Source organism: Patagioenas fasciata, chromosome 5 (genome assembly GCF_037038585.1).
Source record: "Patagioenas fasciata isolate bPatFas1 chromosome 5, bPatFas1.hap1, whole genome shotgun sequence".
NCBI lineage: Eukaryota > Metazoa > Chordata > Aves > Columbiformes > Columbidae > Patagioenas > Patagioenas fasciata.
This window is the reverse complement of record NC_092524.1, coordinates 69,025,093-69,043,225: the sequence shown is the minus strand read 5'-3', so window position 1 is coordinate 69,043,225 and position 18,133 is coordinate 69,025,093. Positions and strand designations below refer to the sequence as shown.

Genomic DNA, 18,133 nt, shown 5'->3' with positions numbered 1-18,133 from the left:
TTGCACCCATTGAATGCTGGGAAATGTCATTAGCGTGCCATAATACTTTTGCCTAATGCTCTCCAAAGCCTATGCCAAAAAAAAAAAGTGAAAAACACTATCTATTCTGACTTGAGCAGCACAGCTTAAGTAACTGTGGTAGCAGATCTAGTGTACTGCCCAAAAATGCAAATAAATTCATGACAGTAACCTTCTCAGTAAAGAGCTTATTTCCTTTGTCTGGAGAACAGACAAAAGAAGGTAATAGCAGCTGAAATACAATACCTTCTCATGTTGGGGTCTCAGCTTTAAGTTGGAATCTCTTTGCCAACCGATTCACTTGCAACCTGCAGTAAACGAGGGAGTAAAAAAACAAACCACAGTTCATCCCCACCCGCCATTTCAGCAGTTTTGTGGGCTCTCCCAAAATGCTGCCACCTCCTTCTGTGCTGTGTCTTACAGCTTTAATCCAGCGTATTCCTCATCTGCCCTGGGGCACCCTGCTTCAGAGCCTTTTGTCTTCTGCTCCCCATTCCCCTGTCTATGTATTAGTCAAGTGTGGAGCTCTTCTTTTTCCATTTGCTAATTAATTTCCATCTGTGAACCACCTCCTCCTCCTCCTCCTCTCCAGAAGATGCTGTGTACAACTCACAAGCCTGTTTCTCCGGTGACTAATTTCCAAAATTTATGACCAATCTTTTTCTAGTGGTGCCTTCACAGAATCCCAGAATGTCAGGGGTTGGAAGGGACCTGGAAAGCTCATCCAGTGCAATCCCCCCATGGAGCAGGAACACCCAGCTGAGGTTCCACAGGAAGGTGTCCAGGCGGGTTTGAATGGCTGCACAGAAGGAGACTCCACAACCTCCCTGGGCAGCCTGGGCCAGGCTCTGACACCCTCACCAGGAACAAGTTTCTTCTCATATTCAAGTGGAACCTCCTGTAAGCATCCATTGCCCCTTGTCCTATCACTGGTTGTCACCGAGAAGAGCCTGGCTCCATCCTCCTGACACTCCCCCTTTCCATATGGATCCCCAGGAATGAGTCCCCCCTCAGTCTCCTCTTCTCCAGCTCCAGAGCCCCAGCTCCCTCAGCCTTTCCTCACACGGGAGATGCTCCACTCCCTTCAGCATCTTGGTGGCTGCGCTGGACTCTCTCCAGCAGTTCCCTGTCCTTCTGGAGCTGAGGGGCCACAACTGGACACAAGATTCCAGGTGTGGTCTCCCCAGGCCTTGTGGCCTGACAGGAGCCGTTGCTGAGGGGACAATTGCCGCGACCTGCAACACCTCCCGACCCCGGCCTGCTCCAGGAATTGATGTAAGGACAGTCCTAGAAAGCTACAAAAACCCCTTAAAATTAGTCAGAATGTTGAAGCGAGGAGCAGCTGATTTTGCATTTCGAACAGTGCGCACAGTGAGCTGCTGCACCCTGCAGAGGCAGGAACCATCCCAGAGAACTAAACCTGAATAAATAAGCAAACAAATGCTGGGAAGCCTCCTTAAAAACAAAGCAAACCCCCAAGAAGATCTCTGCCAAAGGGCTGTGGGTGTACGTGTGATGGATGGAGATCAGGCTGGCAATGTTTAAAAAATGTATTTAAAAAAATAAAAACAACAAATAAACCAGACTAGAAGAAATTGCTTCCCTGGGCAAGTCAGTCCAGCAACATAATGAAACGTATAATACATGGTCATCAGTGCTAATTAAAATGAGATTCTCAGGAGTGATGACTTTGGGTCAGAGTCTTGGGGGCTGCTCGACCTCCTGTTCTTCCTCCACTAACAGCAAAGGATTCGCCCTCTGCTTCAGCTCCATTTTCCAAGCATCTCTTCCAATTCACCAGCCTTGGTTTGCTAAGGACAGGTTACTCCTCACTGTCACCTAAAGACATGGTTTTAGCTTCTCGGAGCCTCCCAGGCTTCTTCTACCTTCAGCCTTCACAATCATCTCTTTGGCTGCACAGATTAAACCTGCGCTGAGCCAGGTACGGGGCCCTTCAGCCCTGCCTACCCCATCTCCATCAGAGGATGCCAAGGAAGTGTTTAAAACCAGCCCACACAGGGATGCTGCCCCCAAACACCTTCCCCACCCCCAGAGATTTACAGCTCGCTCATAGATGGGAACTTTGTATTTAACAGTCTTTCACAGATTTTTCTTATAAATTTGTAGGGTTGCTTTTTGCACCTGTGTAAACAACATAATACAATGAGGAATTTCACAGATCTTGTAGAAAAAACCACATTTCCTTGTTGCTGAGAGCCCACGATCCGCTCACTGTCCCCGCTGCCACCTCAGTCCCCAAGCAGGACCATGAGCACAGGAGTTCAGGCAAAACGCAACCGGAGAATAACGAGAAGAGATAAAGGATGGAACTGCACTGAGGAGGGATTTGAAACCTACACCAGTGAACAAGTGATGAGAGATTACTTCTCCAAAGCAGTGCAAGATCTTCAAGTGGGACCGAGTTATAAGTGAGGAGATAAAAACCACCTCTTTTTCCATTCAGGACACAATTTCTGATTCCAGCTCTACCAGTCATTTTGGTTAGAAGAGACCCTCAAGATCACAGAACCACAGAGCGGTTGGGGCTGAAGGGACCTCTGTAGATCCCCCAGTGCAACCCCCCTGCTCAGGCAGGGTCCCAGAGCAGATCACACAGGTGGGTCCAGGCGGGTTTGAATGTCTCAGAGAAGGAGACTCCACACCCGCTCTGGGCAGCCTGGGCCAGGCTCTGGCATCTCCCAGCAAAGAAGTTTCTGCTCATGTTCAGATGGAGCCTCCTGTGTTTCAGTCTGTGCCCGTTGCCCCTCACCCTGGCGCTGGGCACCACTGAACAGTCTGGTCCATCCTCTGACACCCACCCTGAGATATTGATCCCATTGATCAGATCCCTCTCAGCTTCTCTTCTCCAGCTCAACAGCCTCAGCTCTCCCAGTGTCTCCTCATAAGAAAGATGCTCCAGGCCCCTCAGCATCTTTGTGTCCCTCCCATGGACTCTCTCCAGTAATTCCTTGTCCTTCCTAAACTGAAGAATTCAGAACTGGACCCAGAACTCCAGCTGTGTCCTCACCAGGGCAGAGCAGAGGGGGAGGAACAACCTCCCTCCACCTGCTGGTCACGCTCTTCTTAATGCACCCCGGATACCGTTGGCCTTCTTGGATCATCGAGTCCAACCACAACCTATCTCAGGGACCACACCACATCCCTGAGAACCTCATCTCTGCATCTGTCCAACCCTCCAGGGATGGTGACTCCAGCACTGCCCTGGGCAGCCTGTTCCAATGCCCCACAGCCCTTTGGGGAAGAAATTGTTCCCCAGATCCAACCTCAACCTCCCCTGGTGCCACTTGAGGCCGTTTCCTCTGCTCCTGGCGCTTGTTCCTGGGGAGCAGAGCCCGACCTCCCCCGGCTCCAAGCTCCTTTCAGGCAGTTCAGAGATCAGAAGGTCTCCCCTCAGCTCCTGTTCTCCAGCTGAACCCCCCAGGTCCCTCAGCCGCTCCCATCACACTTGTGCTCCAGCCCCTCACCAGCTCCGTTCCCTTCTCCCAACTCGCTCCAGCACCTCAAGGCCTTTCTTGATGTGAGGGGTCCAACACTGACCCTAGGATTTGAACTGTGTTCGCAGAACTGAACACAGACCTGGATTAGGCTTCAGATCAGCAAATCTCTCGGGCATCTCTCTCTTCTCCATCTCCTGCTTTTAGGAGGAGTGGCAGAAAACACACAGGGAAATGATGGTGTGAGCACAGGGCCACGTTTTTCCCAGTTGCTGAGTGTCAGCATCACCGCCTGCTCCCCTCCCCTTTCAAATCACATAGCCCACCAGCTCAGAGCTCTCAGTTTACCATCTGCCCTTAATCTTCTCTTTGTACTAACAACACAGTGTAACTGCAACATCTTTTTACGCAACAATCGATAAGGCAGATAAGAACAAACAAGGAAACAGCGAGCAGGACACAGGCAATAGCGATGGTACATCCTGCAGCGCTTCCTGTCATCTGATCGCTGAAACTACAGAAAAACCCAAACACGGCTTTGTCTGCAGCTCCACAGCTGTGTGAAAATAAACATACGGAAAAGAATGAAAAAAAAGCAATTCAAAAATACAGAAAAGAATGTAAAACTTACCGGGCTCTAACTTGATTATTTTTACAGCAGCCAGTTCTCCCGTATGAAGATTTCTAGCCTGAAATAAGAGAGTTAAGACATATTTAATTACACTGGAAAAGCACCTCGCGCAGTCCCACAAAGTGAAAAGATACGACGTGATGTCATGTGTTACTGACACAGCACAACTCAATTAGCCCAGAGCAACCTGGCTGAGGATTATCTGGGTTTGGTATTAGCACAGCATCAACCCCGTTGGAGCTGGGAAGCGTTACCCGCAGTTCCTTTAAAAACCCACAACAAATGAGAGCTCACACCTCCCAAACACCATCTTTAAGGCTTGTTGAGACGGAGAAGCTCACGGGTACGTAGGTGCGATGCTGCACCACCCGTCTTGTGGTGCCAAAGCTCAGTGTGCTCTGAAAGCAGAACTGGATGAGCTGCGATTCCCCAAGAAGAACTTAACGCTGCAAACAAACTCCCAGCAGATCCTGGCAGAGGCCAGTGGTCCCCAGGACCCTGCAGAAGATGGTCCAGTTAAGCTCCGCTTATGTCCTTACAGAACTGTCCTGCCCAGGTACGGTGTAAACTTCACCCTGAGAATTCAGCGCTGGAGGAAAATGTTACAGGAACCTCAGATATAGAAATTTTTAAGAGGGGATTTCATTAAGACTGTTAACAGTAGTAAAATGAGCTCTAAACCAATCGGGCACCATCAGCGGAGCTAAGCTATATCATTCCTGACATGCAACCCGAGCCAATTAGGCGCTGCAGCATTCCCCTTTGCCCATCATCCCCAAGTTACAGGAATCTAAACCCAGCTGTTCCGTTCTTACCCTGACAGACACGCAGGGAACATACGGAATCTGGTGAAGAGGTAGATTATAGAAAATCAAGGGAAATCTGGGTTAGGTCAGAGCAATTTGGGTGGTTATTTAAGATGGGTAAATATGCTGCTGTGGACTGAACTGAAGGAAGCACTACAGAAAAAGAAACACGCTTTGGACAAGAAGAAGTCTTAATTTATCAACAGGTAAAGCAAGAACTTGAGAGATGAACGCCTCTGTTTTGTCAACACTTAATTAAGTTTCCAAATGGGGAAAGGCTTCCAGCCAGGGGAAAAAACCCAAACAAACACACAAATAAAAAAATAAGCAAACAAACCCCCACCCAAACCCACACCAATAACAATGATTGGCATTTCAAAGTCCCATGGCGCTCAGCCGAGAGATGGGTGTCAAAACACATGCTAAGGACAAAAATATGAGTCAGCTGAAGCCAAGGAGAACCTGAACAGCTGCACGACAGAGGCAAACAGAGCAAATCACTGAACAGAGGAACAGAGTTATCTGCTAACCACAAAGGAAACCTTGACCGCTTCTAAAAGTACCTTCCAGCCAGAGATGCTTTTTAGACCACAGCAAAACCTTCGGTATCCTTCAGCATCACGAAGGAGCGTTCGTCCAGGTACAGCCGAAGGATGACGCTCTCGCTGGTGCTGTTATACCTAACAAGGCCGCTATTTGGGTTTTAACCATCCAACTTTGTCTGCTGGAAGGGAAAGCTCTCCAGCGGGTTGGTATTTACGAACTAAACACATCAAGTTATCTGAACCACTCACCCTAAAACTGCTTTTCTGGTCCTACAGCTGAATCTTCCAACTGAACACACTTCTCAGGTTGATGACACCAGGACCACACACAATATTCAAGTCCTATTGTGCCAGCACCAAAGGCAAAAATGCTCAAGTATTAATATTCCCTGATCCTCAACATCCTCGTTTGGATGCTCAGATACAGAAACCCTATTAGATCTTCGGTTTAGAGAGCTGTGTTGCGAACACACAGCAAATTACCCACCCTGGCTCTTCCCAAGAGCCGTCACCTCCTCACCCAGGGACTCTGCTCTCACTCTGGGGTTTTTGTCTCCTCTTCCACCCCTTTCTGGCAGCTGAAAACTTGATCAATGATGAATTACTGTCATCTTGCACATCGTTAAAAATGTAAGAAGGCAAGGGATGAAAACCGGGTTTCCGTAACACACAGCTAGATATGACAACTGTCAAATCAGGGTTCCTCAGATCATTTGGAGAGATGTTAATTAAAGACATTCGCAACTCATTTCCTAGGGGCGTCTACGGTTTGTGTCGTACTTTTTAAAACAAGAGGGTGCAGTATCAAGGGAGTCAGATGGGAACACACAACATCAACATTGCCGCCTTTGTGAAACAACCTTGACATTTCACTATGAATTATGTACAATTCTCCATCATTTCCCTGATGTGAAGAACTAGTTAACGATCTATCAATTTGTTTTATTGTTGCACTTCTTCACTGGGGGGTGAGGCAGGAGCTGAAGTCAATGTAAAAAATTATAGTTCTTCTAGTCATCTTATTTCCAATTTTTAACATTTCTGGTCCCCCTGAAATTTCCTCTGTGCTTCAAGTCTTAGTTCAAAATCAGCTGAAAACAACCATAGGCCAGGGGAGCTGGTCTGAAACAACCGCACGCCAATAATCCAGAGCTGCCAACCACCACGCATGTTATTCAGCAGCTGCTGAGTGTCTCCTGAGCTATTTCTGATAGAGCAAGTTATCATTTATACGTATTTATGTACATTTACCATGTAGAGATGTCTTCCTGAGAGGAAGGCAGAGCCTTTGCTATCTGCTGGTATTGATCTTCACTTTATTTAATGAGACTCAAAGTTGAAAATTGTGTTCTACATGGCTCAGAATGAAAATTAAAACAATAGGATTTTGGCAGAAGGCTCAAAAAGCTTCGACAGAAAACCTGACCTACACAAGAATGGGACCGGAACAAAGGCATATTTGAATGAGGTGAGACAGAGAGTCCAATTCCTTTTGCTCTATGTCATATACAGAGTATATTTACTGAGAAAGAAGAGCTAGGCAGCTTTTTGGTCGTCTTCTCCAGCTGTCCTGCAACTCTGGGTGAGCATCAGCATCCCAGATTGGGATTTGCAGAGAGATTTGCACAGACAGAGCCTGCGTTAGTCCAGGACCAACACACGTTCTTCCAACCCAGGTACAACATCAGTGGTACATCATTCAAAAATGAGCCGTGTGCTATTAGCAGGACTGGGGTTTGGGGCAGTGGGGGGAGTTTTCTGACGTTACACATCAGGTTTTCCCATCGAGACTTCACTTTTTTCTCAGGACTGCATCAAAAAGCTGTCGTGGGACAGTGGATCCAATGCGACACCCACGGCAACCCCTGCGTTTGATGCTTCCCATCACACACCCAACAATGTACACAAGAGAACACATTCTGGGCAGGACATTTTCTATAGCTAACGACCAGAAGTAACATGGAAAACTGGTTTCAGAACCAGTTCTGCACTCTGCAGTTTTATTTCTTTTTAAGAGGGTAAGCCAGACAATTCCACCCCAGGGTCCACAGCGCTAAGCTGGGAGAGATGGTCAGAAACTGGAGAATCATTTCACGTGGACATCTGAACAAGTTTGTGTGCTCGGTCTCCTTGTCCAGCCTCTTTCTCCTTCAACACCGAAGAGGAGAAGAGGAAGGATCAGACACCAACATCACCCTCACAGCCTCCAAATTAGTACTTTCAACATCTGTGGTGAAATCCCCTCCCTACCCCAACGTCTTTGTTTGATCTCCAGCCTTGGATCAACAGCCCGGTTCACCAGAAGAGCCGTTTGTTCAACTGCATCTTCGTTTAATCTGATCATAATTGCAGCTCCTGTGGCAACGCTCCCGTGCGGGCCCATCTTATTCACTCCTTGCCAAGCTTCACTCACCAGTGACCACGACGATTTGCCATCTCAAACGCTGCCTGCTTCTTTTCTGACCTCTTACACTTTAGAACTCTTAAGCTGCTCTACGTGGTTTTGAAATTCCCACTATGCCGCATGGTTCTTTCCATATCTCACCAAATCACCAAACAGACCCTTCAGCTCACCCACCTACACCTCTGAATTCACATCTGGTGCTGCCTGGAGCTCTCAGCCAACTCAGGTGACCCAAAACAATGTCTCTCATCTGGGCTGCTCTAAATCCATGAAAACAGCCTCATTTCTTACACACAGGAAGCAAATTTAGTGTTTTAGCTCTAATTACAAAAGAGAATCCAAAGCATTACAAGCACCAAGGGAATAAAAAAGAGCAGGATACCCTAACAAACCAAGACTCCAGCATCTATGAACCAGAAGGCAGGAGCACAAAGACCGTGAAACAGAAGGTGGGATCTTGCAGATGTCACCACAACGCACCCATCTGACGGACGCAGGCACCAAACCCACACCGGTGCAATCACTGCAGACTTTTGTGGGTTCTCCTTTCTTCTTTATAAAACAAAATAAGCAAAATCTACCCAAAATTCCCTCCATCCCCATCCTGAGACAACCTAAAGAGAGTAATGGGCTGAACAAAGGCTGCTTGAGATGCTGAGAGCATGTCTGTAACAGACACTGAACGCACTTTTCTCCTTCATGCAGGACAGTCTATGGATGGATTAAAAACACAGAAGACGGAAAAAAAGAGAATAGCTTAAAAAAAGTAAAATGTGGGATGGCCATCAAATATTAATGCAAATCTAACCGAGATCTGTGCCAGCCAGAAACAACTGTCCCTCCCATCCAAGTCCCCAACGCTCCGTCCACTGCACGCGGAGCAGATGTCTCGCAGGTCTTTGCTGCTGGAAAAAGGCACCTGACAGTGATTTCTAATTTTCAGGGCTGTTTCTCTTTGGGGAGGCAGGAACACCCGGAGGCGATTGTTCACCCGCACCCTCGCAGCTGGATGGCGGAGCCGGAGAGCGGTACCAGGCTCCTTTATAGTGGAGCCTTTCAGAAACCGTCTCCCAAACAGAGACCTTATAGATCCAACACGCTACAAGGGAACCATCTCTCACAGCCAGCACCGCTACTACTTTTGGGAAGGAAATAAAAGATTCACATGTACGAGTACAAAGCGGGAGGCGACGTTCACACTGTCACCCCCTATTGCCACATTCACAGCAGCTGCCCTTATGGAAGGAGCAGAACCCAGAACACGCAATAGTACCAGGCTTTAAATAAATTCCACATTAAAACCCAAAACTTAGATGTGCAGCTGGCACTCCTAAGCACAGCTATAGTGCAAATAAGGCTTAAATGTATTTCTTTTTCCTGGCAGTTGGTGAAATGTAGATAGTATATCTCATTGGGAGGAGGGGAACGCACACGGACTTCAGACACTTTCTAACACAAGGCCAATTAACTCAAGCAATAAGGGATTAAAAGCTCATTAATGATGTTAGGCCAAATCCTTTGATTCCAGCATAGAAAACCAGACTAAGGATTTGGATAAGGAAAGTGGCTTTATAGATCTCAACAGCCACTGAAACATTTATTTCTCATTCCTAGAAATAACTACAGAAGGACAAAGACCTACGACAACAGGGGTAACAATAATAGCAAAGATCAGTGCACATCTTAACAACATTTATTTAAGAAAAAAGGAATAACACAAGCAATAAGCTCTATGCTTCCAAGCAGACACTGGTTATTCTCTTACCAAGTTTTTTTGGCAGGTCAGCATTTGCAAAATATTTGGCACGATCCTTTGAAAACTGAAACGTCAAAGCTAGAAACAGACCCTGACCACAAGAATACTATTTAGCAACAAATGCAGCACAAAAGATACAAACAAATACCACGTGAGGAAAACAGGAAAAAAGGCCCAGTTTTGACTCAGTTGGAGAACAAAACCAAAACAGAAAAGAACCGTCTCAAGTTACAACTGTGTGCGTTAGATTGGTTTGAAAAGCTGCTAGAAATAGCTCGCTTGCCTGAGAAATAATATATGTTTTTAAATGTAAGATCACACGTATCAAAGAATGCTCAGTATAAATTGGGGAATGACCTGTTAGAGAGGAGCGTAGGGGAAAGGGAGCTGGGGGTCCTGGGGACAGCAGGGTGACCATGAGCCAGCACTGGGCCCTTGTGGCCAGGAAGCCAATGGTACCTGGGGTGGGTTAGAAGGGGGTGGTCAGTAGGTCAGAGAGGTTCTCCTGCCCCTCTGCTCTGCCCTGGGGAGACCACACCTGGAATCTTGTGTCCAGTTGTGGCCCCTCAGTTCCAGAAGGACAGGGAACTGCTGGAGAGAGTCCAGCGCAGCCACCAAGATGCTGAAGGGAGTGGAGCATCTCCCGTGTGAGGAAAGGCTGAGGGAGCTGGGGCTCTGGAGCTGGAGAAGAGGAGACTGAGGGGGGACTCATTCCTGGGGATCAATATGGAAAGGGGCAGTGTCAGGAGGATGGAGCCAGGCTCTTCTCAGTGACAACCAATGGTAGGATAAGGGGGTAATGGGTTCAAACTGGAACACAGGAGGTTCCACTTGAATTTGAGAAGAAACTTGTTCCTGGTGAGGGTGTCAGAGCCTGGCCCAGGCTGCCCAGGGAGGTTGTGGAGTCTCCTTCTGTGCAGCCATTCAAACCCGCCTGGACACCTTCCTGTGGAACCTCAGCTGGGTGTTCCTGCTCCATGGGGGGATTGCACTGGATGAGCTTTCCAGGGCCCTTCCAACCCCTGACATTCTGGGATTCTGTGATATCTCATGCTCTAAATGAGCCACGTGTACAAGCTCATCTTGAACTCCTTGTCTGGGCAAACTCCTTGAGATTTTCATGTCCCACACGGCACCAAACCCAGGCTACGAGTCTATATCAACTTCTTTTCCTTGCTGTAATTCATTCGATAGAATCTAGAGAGATGCTATAGATATCAGTAGAAAAATCTAACTCCAACAAAGCTGTTCAGTAAGTGCTTCCTTAAAATTCCAGCTCCTCAGAGGTGAACTCACAGTTACCAAACCAAAGGGAATAAGCCATAAGTTGTTTTTGCGAGAAAACAGGTCTGGGTGTTTTGTTCTTTGTTGTTGTTACTGTTAAATAAACCAGAAAGAACGGATAATAAAGCAGCTGTGTAAATCAAAGAAGTTAAAAGAAAATCAGTTAAAAAATAGGAGCGGGGAGATTGTTTTTCTGTCCTAAGATGAAGCTTTGGTTTGCAGCTCTGCTGTATCAGTTGCGAAGATGGGTAAGGCATTATGATCTCCTCAAAATGTCATTTGTGTACGTGTCTATACGTGCTATAGTGTCCCTGCGTCTGATGGTACCACTGCCCAGCTGTTTCTACCAGAATAAAGTTATTTAAAATCTTCGTATTATATCTTATGATGAAACAGTGATCAGCAATATTTCTAATTCAGTAGGCGATTCAAAATCACAGCCTGGAATTCTGCTGAGATAAACAGAAATGACATTTTAGTGAAGTTTTTTAACGAGGAAAATTAGAACTTTTAAATGTGCTAGATACATGAGAAAGGTCAAGTATAAAGTATATTTTGCATTTCTGCTAATTAAGAGATGAAATACGCTGCCACTTCATTACAGATGATACCTTTCACAATTTAACAGCTTTCTTATCCTCTCACATCTTATTTTGAGCCAGGAGATAAAAGAAACTGTTTTGATTGTGTTGCTTGGTTTTGTTTCTCGGTTTTGACTGATCCGCTCATTTCAACGACGTAACTTGAAAAGAAGAAACAACTGGTTTTGACAGTTTAATCTCCGGTTGTCCAACAGCGGTTTCAAGCACTTGGCCAGTGACTTCCTCACCTTACTGGTTCAACTCTTTAAAACACGGACCAAACCCACGCTGCTCAAATAATACGCACGCTACAGAAATTAGACTATTGCAGTAAATTAGGGCTGATGATTTAATTGGAATGCGTTTGAGAAAGCCGGAGGAAAACTCGACAGGGACCCAAAACCATCCCCAGCTCACACGCACCCTCTGCTAAAAGGGGCAAAAAGGAAAGTTACTTCTTTATATAGAGAAGATTTCCTCTTGGCATGAAGTTAAATACCTACAGGATAATTCAGCATTAAGTCCTCAGCACCCTTGCTGTCCTAAGAACTGCTGTACTGGGGGTTTGATGATGTGCACACTGCAGAACAGAGCGGTATATTATATATACTATAAGGTCTCTACAAGACATGATATATCCTGCAAGTATATTCCACCTGCAAGAAGATCCTGTTATTGCCCTTCTCTGGTGCAACCACACAGGGATCACACGCAAATTCCGCTTCAAGCTTCGGAAAAACTTCCCGTAGCGAAAGAAAAATGCTACACGGGGATGAAGTAACGGAAGCAGAAACCACGAGGCAGCAGGAGGGACGAAGCCGTAACGTCAGGGTGAGACCACATCCCAGCAGAGATCCCGCTGATAAGGAGATGCTGAAGCCCGCACGGCCGGTCTGTACCCAAAACAAACCTCACCACCCACACAACGAGCAAAGGAAGAATTCCTGTTCATACACCCTAAGCAGGCGGTCGGTTGTGACCGCTGAGCCATGGCAGATCATAAAACCCTCTCAAGATCCCCGTATCCATCCTCATGATTCCCTTATTCCCCATTGTGATTTAAAAACAGACTCTCTGGACAGGAACGGTTAGACAAAGTTTTACAGGCACTATGTTAATCAAAAAGTTCGTCATGCCTCTTCACAATTAAGAGAAGTGGAGGATCAGAACTCAAACAGTGCTTTAAATTTCATTGCAGACATGCCTGACAAAATGAAACAGCATCCTCAGAAACTGCTTATCCTGCCCAGTTACCAAACTCCTCCTAAATACCGTGCTGGGGAAGGTATTTCGACTATGTAGATACACTCTGCCCAGCCTCAGAAACCCTCAAAACCCTTCGCAAGCTGCTAACGCTACCAAAATGATGCCCACGTGGCTGAGCAAGCTCAGTTCCCTCCCTCCGCGTATCATCATTATCATAATTATCATTTTATTTAAATTAACAGCCCCGCTCTGCCAGACAATACAACCGTGAACACCTGCGAGTGGTACATAAATAGTATCTCTTACCCCACCTTAGACAAGCGCATCAACATTTCAGCTGCTGCTGTTTTCAAACCTTCGTAAATACAACACAAATACCTGAAGCTGTTAATCGCTAGAAAGCAATGAACGCTCATGCTGTTCTTCCCGTCACATTTTAATTCTTTACGTTTTACCAGGACAAAGTACATTGAGAGAAGCTGGGATGACCCCACCTTTATTTTTTCTACCGACTATGTTTACATTTCTGTGCCTGTGCAAGAGATTTTGCCACTTTTTTCCTTTAAGATTAATGACTAAACATCCCAAACATCTTTGAGAGACTGACGGTTACAATTCAACTCTAATCTTGCATGTCTGTACATTAAACAGCGAGTTAAGGCAAATGTAACACATTCTATAGTGCTTCAGTAGCAATGATCAGCAAACAGCCACACACAGCTGGGAACAGAACAAAAATGCAGCTTTTGGGGTGGAGCATCACATTAAATATAAGAAGAAATGATGCCTTGAATGCTGCACAGGAAAGGGCAACACAAAGCAAGCTCAGGAACAATTTCTTACCAATAAGCCAGAGCCCCCCTGCAGTGATCCCTTCGCTCTCTGAAAAGAAACAGCACCTGCCTTCCTGGAATGTCTCACAATTCACATTTCAACAGGCTACAAATCCAGCTGTTCACACCGACCTGAAAACGTTTCATACAGCTTTCTGGAAACATCCAGCCACATACTCCTCATTTCTATGAAAACAGGAACCCTCTATACACTTTATTAATACAGAAGATACAAAAATAGACTTGGGAGAAGAGTAATTCCTACATGTCAGAATATCAAATACGGCATTAAATACGGCATTGTGATGGATCAGTTCAGTAAATGCAGCAGCTCTGGCCACCAGGACTCCAGGCTCTGAGGGACGTCCCTGCCTGCATCTTTTTACATCCTGCATGATCTTTTCACCATCTTCAAGAGCCGTAAGTCAATAAAACACATATAGCAACACAAAGGATAACAGTGTAGGGAAAAGTACTGGAAGAGCTTTGGAACAAAAGCATTGGCACTTCTTACTCTGCAACAAATTTCAGGGTTTTTACTGCCTGCTTATGATGCACTGAGCAGCACCTGCTCAAACTGTATCTCAGAGTCCTGTAGTCTCAAAACTGATCAACTTCCAGAGATCTGTGATGCTAAGTGCACTGATCCCACAATTTGATCACCTCTTGACACAGCCGAGAGGAACAAGCTGTCCTGTGTCCAACAACTGGCCACTGGCTCAGAGATAAGACATCAGCCTTTCCATAGTGCCCTCTCCCTCATCTTCGTCATGTTTCCATGCAAGCAAGTCCCTCTTCAATCCCTTTCCTTGAGATGTGACAGATGGAAACAGCACCCACAAAACACATTTGCCCCTGAGCTCCTGTCTGAGCAAAGGAGAAGCCAGGGAGCGATTCCTTTGCTCGCCAAAACAAAGAGACGGTCAAGCCGCGGCTCCTCGGCACAGCGTTCTCCATCTGCCATGGGTGAAGGTAAACTTGGGCTCTCTGAGCAGCTCAGAAGGTTCCTGCAGACACCCTCCGCCTTGCTGGATCAAACAAATCACTCTAATGCTTGGGTGAAGGAATTCAGAAAGCTGAAGAGCAGAATGGAAACCTTTCTGTACCAAATGCTGACATTTTCTAGGAAGAAAGAGAAGTTTATCCAGGCTCCGTATGTGAGGAGCTCCCAACAGCTCAGACCTTCACGTGATGGAGACATTTCATTTAATCATAACAGGATGGTTTGGGTTGGAAGGGACCTTAAAGATTGTTTGGTTCCAATCCCTGCCATGAGCAGGGACATCTTCACCAGCTCAGGTTGCTCAGAGCCCCGTCCAGCCTGGCCTGGGATGTCTCCAGGGATGGTTCAGCCACCACCTCTCTGGGCAGCCTGCTCCACTGCTCTACCACCCTCCTGGGGAAGAATTTCTCCCTTATATCTAATCTAAATCTCCCCTCTGTCAGTTTAAAACCACTACCCCTTGTCCTATCCTGTTTGCTGCAGGGGAACACGTGAGCAGGCAGATCCGGCGCTCAAAATTATGCCGACAGGCTAAATATTCTCCAGCAGATGAAGACACTGGCTTTGAAGAGCTGGTTAGGTGGGAATGGAGTTAAAAGGTGTTCACTCTCAGTGGGGCTGCTCTGCTATTCTGACAAACAGGAGGGACTCCAATTTCTCAGCCATGCCACTCTTGAACAGAGTCCCTAAAGAAGAAAAGGGAAAGGAGGTGGGAGATGCACGACAAATAACACCATGTGGTGCGGCCTGCGTGAACACGCTCTCCATTCTGGGAAAGCACAGCTTGGAGAAAAATGCGGCGGTACATAATATAGAGACCCCTTCTTTATAATTAGATTGAGTAAAGCTGTCAGAAAGATTATACTCTACTTGGTGAGGCCCAATGGGAAGTTCAGCTAAATGATCCCCGCAATACTTCTGCCACAGGTACGCTCTGCAAGGAGATTCGGGGAAAGACCTGCTGGAATAAATTGCCTTTTGCCATTTTTCAGCTACTGTCAGTGTCAGGTCTGCCTTGTTCACCTACTCCCATTAAAAGGAAGGTAGAATCTGTTTCTATACATCACAAATGCAAAATCTTGAATGAATTACCCTGCCCTTCTCATTGACTTTTTATGGGAATCCCAGAACACACCCAGGACCACCAAAATTGCCGTAAACCGCAAATCAAAGGCTACTGCATCCACCAAACTTTGCTGAGTGCCCTTGTTGCTAGGAAGCCTTCAGAAATGAGGAAAGAACCGTTCTAGCTTCTTGAAGAAATATAAAATCTGAAATCCTAACAAAGTGGCAAAGTGTGAGGTCCTGGCAATGCGAAATGCAAGGCATCGAGGTTGCCTTGAGTTGTTCAACAAGTTTTCTGAAGATGAAGACCTACCCGGTTTGCATTGTTCTCCAGTGGAATCACCTTGGGCTAACGCTGCCTCTTCTTTTCACGTACAGCCATAACCAAGAAGTCAGGTGCCAAATAGGAATAAAGGTAACAAGCATATTTGTTTTTCCAGCTGCAGAGCTGACAGACAGCTGCTGCTGTCAGCAAAATACGCCAGCAACTCCAGCACGGCCTTGAGAACAGGAAGAGCTTTCCTCTCTCTCATGGGTGATCTGCGAATTTCTATCACACACCTCTGCCCGGGGAACTGGGAACCACTCGCACACCCCACGCTCTAAATCTCGGACACGTTTAAAGTCATCCAAACGCATTGGCAATGAAAATGACCATTGCATCTTCTAGAGACAAACACGAAGGAGATGCTGGCGTGCGAATGTTCTATCTTCGATCTGTTCGTGCTTCTCAGAGATCTCCTCTGCTGTCGCGGGGGTGGGTGGTGTGTGTGTTTCACTATTCACTTCCTCTAAATGGATATCTCGCATTGAAATAGAGGTCTGGGCTGGAAGGCAGAAAAGGCACAGCTCATATAAAGCACCTCTCGTGTTCCAGACTGGTCTCCAAAAACATGTGTAACACGCAGGGAACAAGAGAACGTGTTCTGGTTAACTCCTTCCTATGCAAGTCCAGAGGATGCCGCAGCCTCCCTGACTGATCGTACCACCAATGAATAACAAAATCATCTACCCAGCAGAATATCTGCTGAAGGATGGGTATCAGACAGCAACACCGCACCTGAAAAGCACAGCAGAGACAAGGCTGGTACCAGCAGGACGTTAAACTCGACAGCACAGACTTTCAGACCCTCCAGTGACGCTGGGTGCAGCAGCAAAAATTGCTACTGCTCGTCCTTTGGCTCCTCTGAGGACCCAAACTGGGAGGACAACTCTTCAAAAGAGCTGGAAAAGAAATCCAACCTTATTTTTAAGATTTCAAAGACCACCTGCTTTTGAAAGTAAGGGAGAAATAAACATAGGGAGAAACACTATTCCCAGCACAGAGCCTCCCATTAACAGCAACAGGAGGTAATAATTAGAGCCAAACAGCTTTGAATGTTCCACAACAAAGACCAAATGCTTAATAATAATAAAATTTACAAAGATTACAAACAGAAAAGCAAAGGATTCCCCCCCCAACTCCTGAATATCCTACAGAGGGTGTCAATAAGCATCTGAGCTCTTAGATATCTAGATATCTAGATACCTATCTATCTGTCTCCTGCTGACTGCATCCTAAAAGAAAACCATGCAGTTTCCCAGAAGAGAAACCCCACAGCAACACAAAGAAACTCAGTGCTGGTCTGATATCATTCTATTAAAAACTATCGGAGCCATAACTTAACTGTACTCTGGTATTAAAATCAAGCCTTAATACTCCATTCTTAACCGGTTGACTTTAAGCAGTAGAATGCTTTAACTGGGAAGGTTTTATGACCTGTTAAATTAGACTGACATTAAGAGATATTTTCAACATATTAAACACAGGTTCTCACCAGCCTTTGGCTTCACCAGGAATTACACGCCAGAGCTCTGAGAAGAAGGCACTGACCACACAAGCAGGGCTGAAACCTGACTCAAACTGGACAGAGTCCCACTTTTATGGCAACCTTTAAAAATATATACATATTTTTTAAACCATATTTGAGCAGAAGAGTCCGTTGGCTGCCACGATCCGATTTCATTGCTCACTACTTTCCTGCAGCACCGATCACTGGCAAACCAGTACAGGTTTCTTCTAAGTTAATGCATTTACATAGTGCAGGAAATCTAAAAAAAATCCCAAGAGAATGAGCAGGTGACTCAAGAAGGAATGAAATTCCCATGATATTTAATAAAAACGCATCTCTTGTTTACAGAGAGTTTCTGCTATTCATTTGGTACATTCCTCTCCCCCTGTGCTTGCTTTTAAAGACAGCCACTGTAGCGCTGGTCACAATCCTGCTTGCAAAACCCCAAACAAGCCAGCTTTAGAATTGCTGCACAAGATGATGTTTGCTCATCGCCTCCCAGCGAGGACAGACACCCGGCTATTCATCCCCAAACAGCCTGCAGGGTGCTGGGCCCAGCAAATACAGGAGCTTTCAGCGCAGTTGCCAAACAAGAGCATTCAAACAGACGAGTTTCCACAAACCAGCCTTTTGTTCCTCGCCTGCAAAAGCCACAGTTTGGGGCGCTTTGCGTTAAAACCCACAAAAAGCCAAAGGGAGAAGGAGAGAGAGGAG

General features: G+C 46.2%; 1 protein-coding gene across 3 annotated transcripts in view; it reads right to left on the bottom strand.

Moving 5' to 3' along the window:
- The window catches only part of MAP4K5 (mitogen-activated protein kinase kinase kinase kinase 5), a 61,033-nt gene that overhangs the window by 38,018 nt on the left and 4,882 nt on the right, over positions 1–18,133 (bottom strand). For 2 of the 3 annotated variants that reach the window (XM_065838223.2, XM_065838224.2), the window contains exon 3: positions 4,105–4,162. In XM_065838223.2, coding sequence (XP_065694295.1) covers positions 4,105–4,162 — 58 coding nt within the window. Of the gene's footprint in view, positions 1–4,104; positions 4,163–4,400; positions 4,425–18,133 lie in introns of those variants that run through there. The other variant, XM_071809833.1, reaches the window with a different exon arrangement.